The following is a 2,500-nucleotide window of genomic DNA, read 5'->3' on the forward strand; positions in this document are numbered from 1 at the left end:
TATATCTTTGAAGAGTAGAAGGAAGTCACTCATTTTATGGTTAATATAAGTCAGTTTGTGGTTCACTGTATGTCTATTGAAGGCCTGTCCACACTAGGAAAACATTGTTTGGAGACAACGGTTACAAACAGATCACAAACAGCTTGGAAACTGTTTGCAAGCAATGTTTCCTGTCCAGACCTCAGTTGTTGTGAGGAGGCCTCTTGGTGCAGTAGCCTCTGTATTCTACTTGGCAGTTCTCAAACACTCGAGGAGGAGGGATTGATAAGAGAAAGGAATACAGATGGGTAATAAGGAAGCTTTTAGAAAAGAGTGTCAACCACACACATCCTTACATATACATATGCATATGTACGTAAATATGACTATCTACAAATGTATATGTACATACCGGTGTGTATATCTATAAGTATGTATGTATAAGTGTATATATGTATTTAAACATATGCATGTGCATGTATTTATGTATACACATATCTATACACATACATACATACATATATAAACATATATGCATTATACATGTGAATAAATACATATATACGCAGAAACACTGAATGTTTTCCATTCTGCATGGGAAAACAGATATACGGTAAAAAGTGTTTGCAAACAGTTTGCAAACTTTGTTTCCAAACAATATTTCCTCGCGTGGACAGTCTTGATAGGAACAAATCGCTACAGACAAATAAGAGGGAAAATGATAAGAATCCGAGTGATGATATAACACCACTGCAGCTCCTTTGGCCAGGAAATGCCACAATTTCCCGCCGACGGGAAGCTCTGGCGATATTGCGAGATCGGAGAAACTCACCCTGTTTTGGATATCCCTCATCGTCCTTTCCTTGAAGGCTTCTTCGATCTTGTCCTCCCCGATTCCAGTCACGTTGAACGACATCCGGGAAAGCAACATCCAGGCTTTTCGCCAGCTGCTTCTGGCTACCTGTTGGAGGCGGGATGATTTCTTAGAAGACCTTTGGGGGAATTTTTATTGGGCCGGTGGCCTGCAATAACGTGGCAGTTGACAACAGGCGCCTCCGAAAATAGAAGCGACATTGCAGGGTATTGTTAACTATCGTCTTGAGATTTGATAATGAGAGTTCGCCATGATGTGTTTTCTGTACTATGGATAACTTTAAAGTGACAACTGATAGAAAAACAACTAACCGCAAATTAATCTCGAAAACTTAGAAACGGACGGACCACTCATGAACTGAAGAATAGGTACTGTAGTCAAAGAGCTAGATTAAGCAGAAGTGACTCACACACGTCAGTGATGGAAAATTGACCGCCATCATTGGCAGGTTCAGATATCGAAGGGGTCGGGTCTCCACAGATAAAACTCTAATATTTCATTCAGGAGTTTGACATTTTTACACATTTTTCTTCATAATGACTTGCGATGAGCCTTAAAACGCCTCGGAAAGATTCATTATTCTTGTGATTAGATGAAGACCTATTTCAAAGCCAAAATGTCATCACCATATTTTAATTTTAAACGTATACACACACACACACACACACACACACACACACACACATATATATATATATATATATATATATATATATATATATATATATATATATATATGTGTGTGTGTGTGTGTGTGTGTGTGTGTATGTGTGTGTTTATATATATATATATATATAGATATATATATACATATTAATATAATATTTCTAATATCTATAAATATATATATATATATATATATCCTTAAATCCACAGTAGAAAGGTGAGTGAGACTGGGAACTTGGAAGAAGTACTTTCGTAGTTTATTCTACATTTTCAAGTTCACACTGAATATAATAGAAGGTGACAGACCTTATTTACAATACAGAAACCGGGGAAGGGGTTACAATTTGTTGATCTGGGCTGTGTGTTCTTTAATTAAGCAAAAGAGAGAAGGAGAGTGGATCGAGGCATAATCCAGGATGGAGATTTAAATTCCTTGTTGACGTGGCTTCAGTAAAAATGGACTACAACAAATTCCTGTTGCAGTGATCTTTAACCCTGTAGATTATCGAGGAATCATTCTAGTTAATAGCATGGCCTGTCTTAAGCCAATGATCCACAATGCCATTATTTGTTAATCCTCTTGATATGTCATATTTGTGCTGAGATGTTCTTACCTTTAGCTCTTTTGATGTTTGCCCAATGTAAATCTTTTTACATTCTTTACAAGGAATACTGTGTACAATATTGTTTGAATTTGGCAGGATATTCTTAATTTGGTTATTGTTCTCAATATTACTATATTTAAATACTAAGTTAATGTAAATTGTTTTTAAAATGGGTACAGCGGGAATGAAATTAGGATGAAATAGTACACAGAGAATATTCTTAAGTTCTTTGTTAACACTGGTTGGATTGTAATGACCTATTTGCTTTATTTTTAAAAAGTTCCAAAAAATATGGAGGGTAACATAATAAAATTATTTTATCAATAATTTTAAACTCATCTTCCAAAAATCCAGGTCTACAAATTGTAAGAGCTCT

The 2,500-nt window shown here is 35.6% G+C and overlaps 1 protein-coding gene across 1 annotated transcript in view; it reads right to left on the reverse strand.

Moving 5' to 3' along the window:
• Positions 1–2,500, reverse strand: part of LOC135226785 (carbohydrate sulfotransferase 11-like) — a 12,417-nt gene that overhangs the window by 1,215 nt on the left and 8,702 nt on the right. The window contains exon 4 of the mRNA XM_064266483.1: positions 812–940. Within this exon, the coding sequence (XP_064122553.1) occupies positions 812–940 (129 nt within the window). The remainder of the gene's footprint in view (positions 1–811; positions 941–2,500) is intronic.

The sequence above is a fragment of the Macrobrachium nipponense genome, chromosome 15, assembly GCF_015104395.2.
Source record: "Macrobrachium nipponense isolate FS-2020 chromosome 15, ASM1510439v2, whole genome shotgun sequence".
In the NCBI taxonomy this organism is placed as follows: domain Eukaryota; kingdom Metazoa; phylum Arthropoda; class Malacostraca; order Decapoda; family Palaemonidae; genus Macrobrachium; species Macrobrachium nipponense.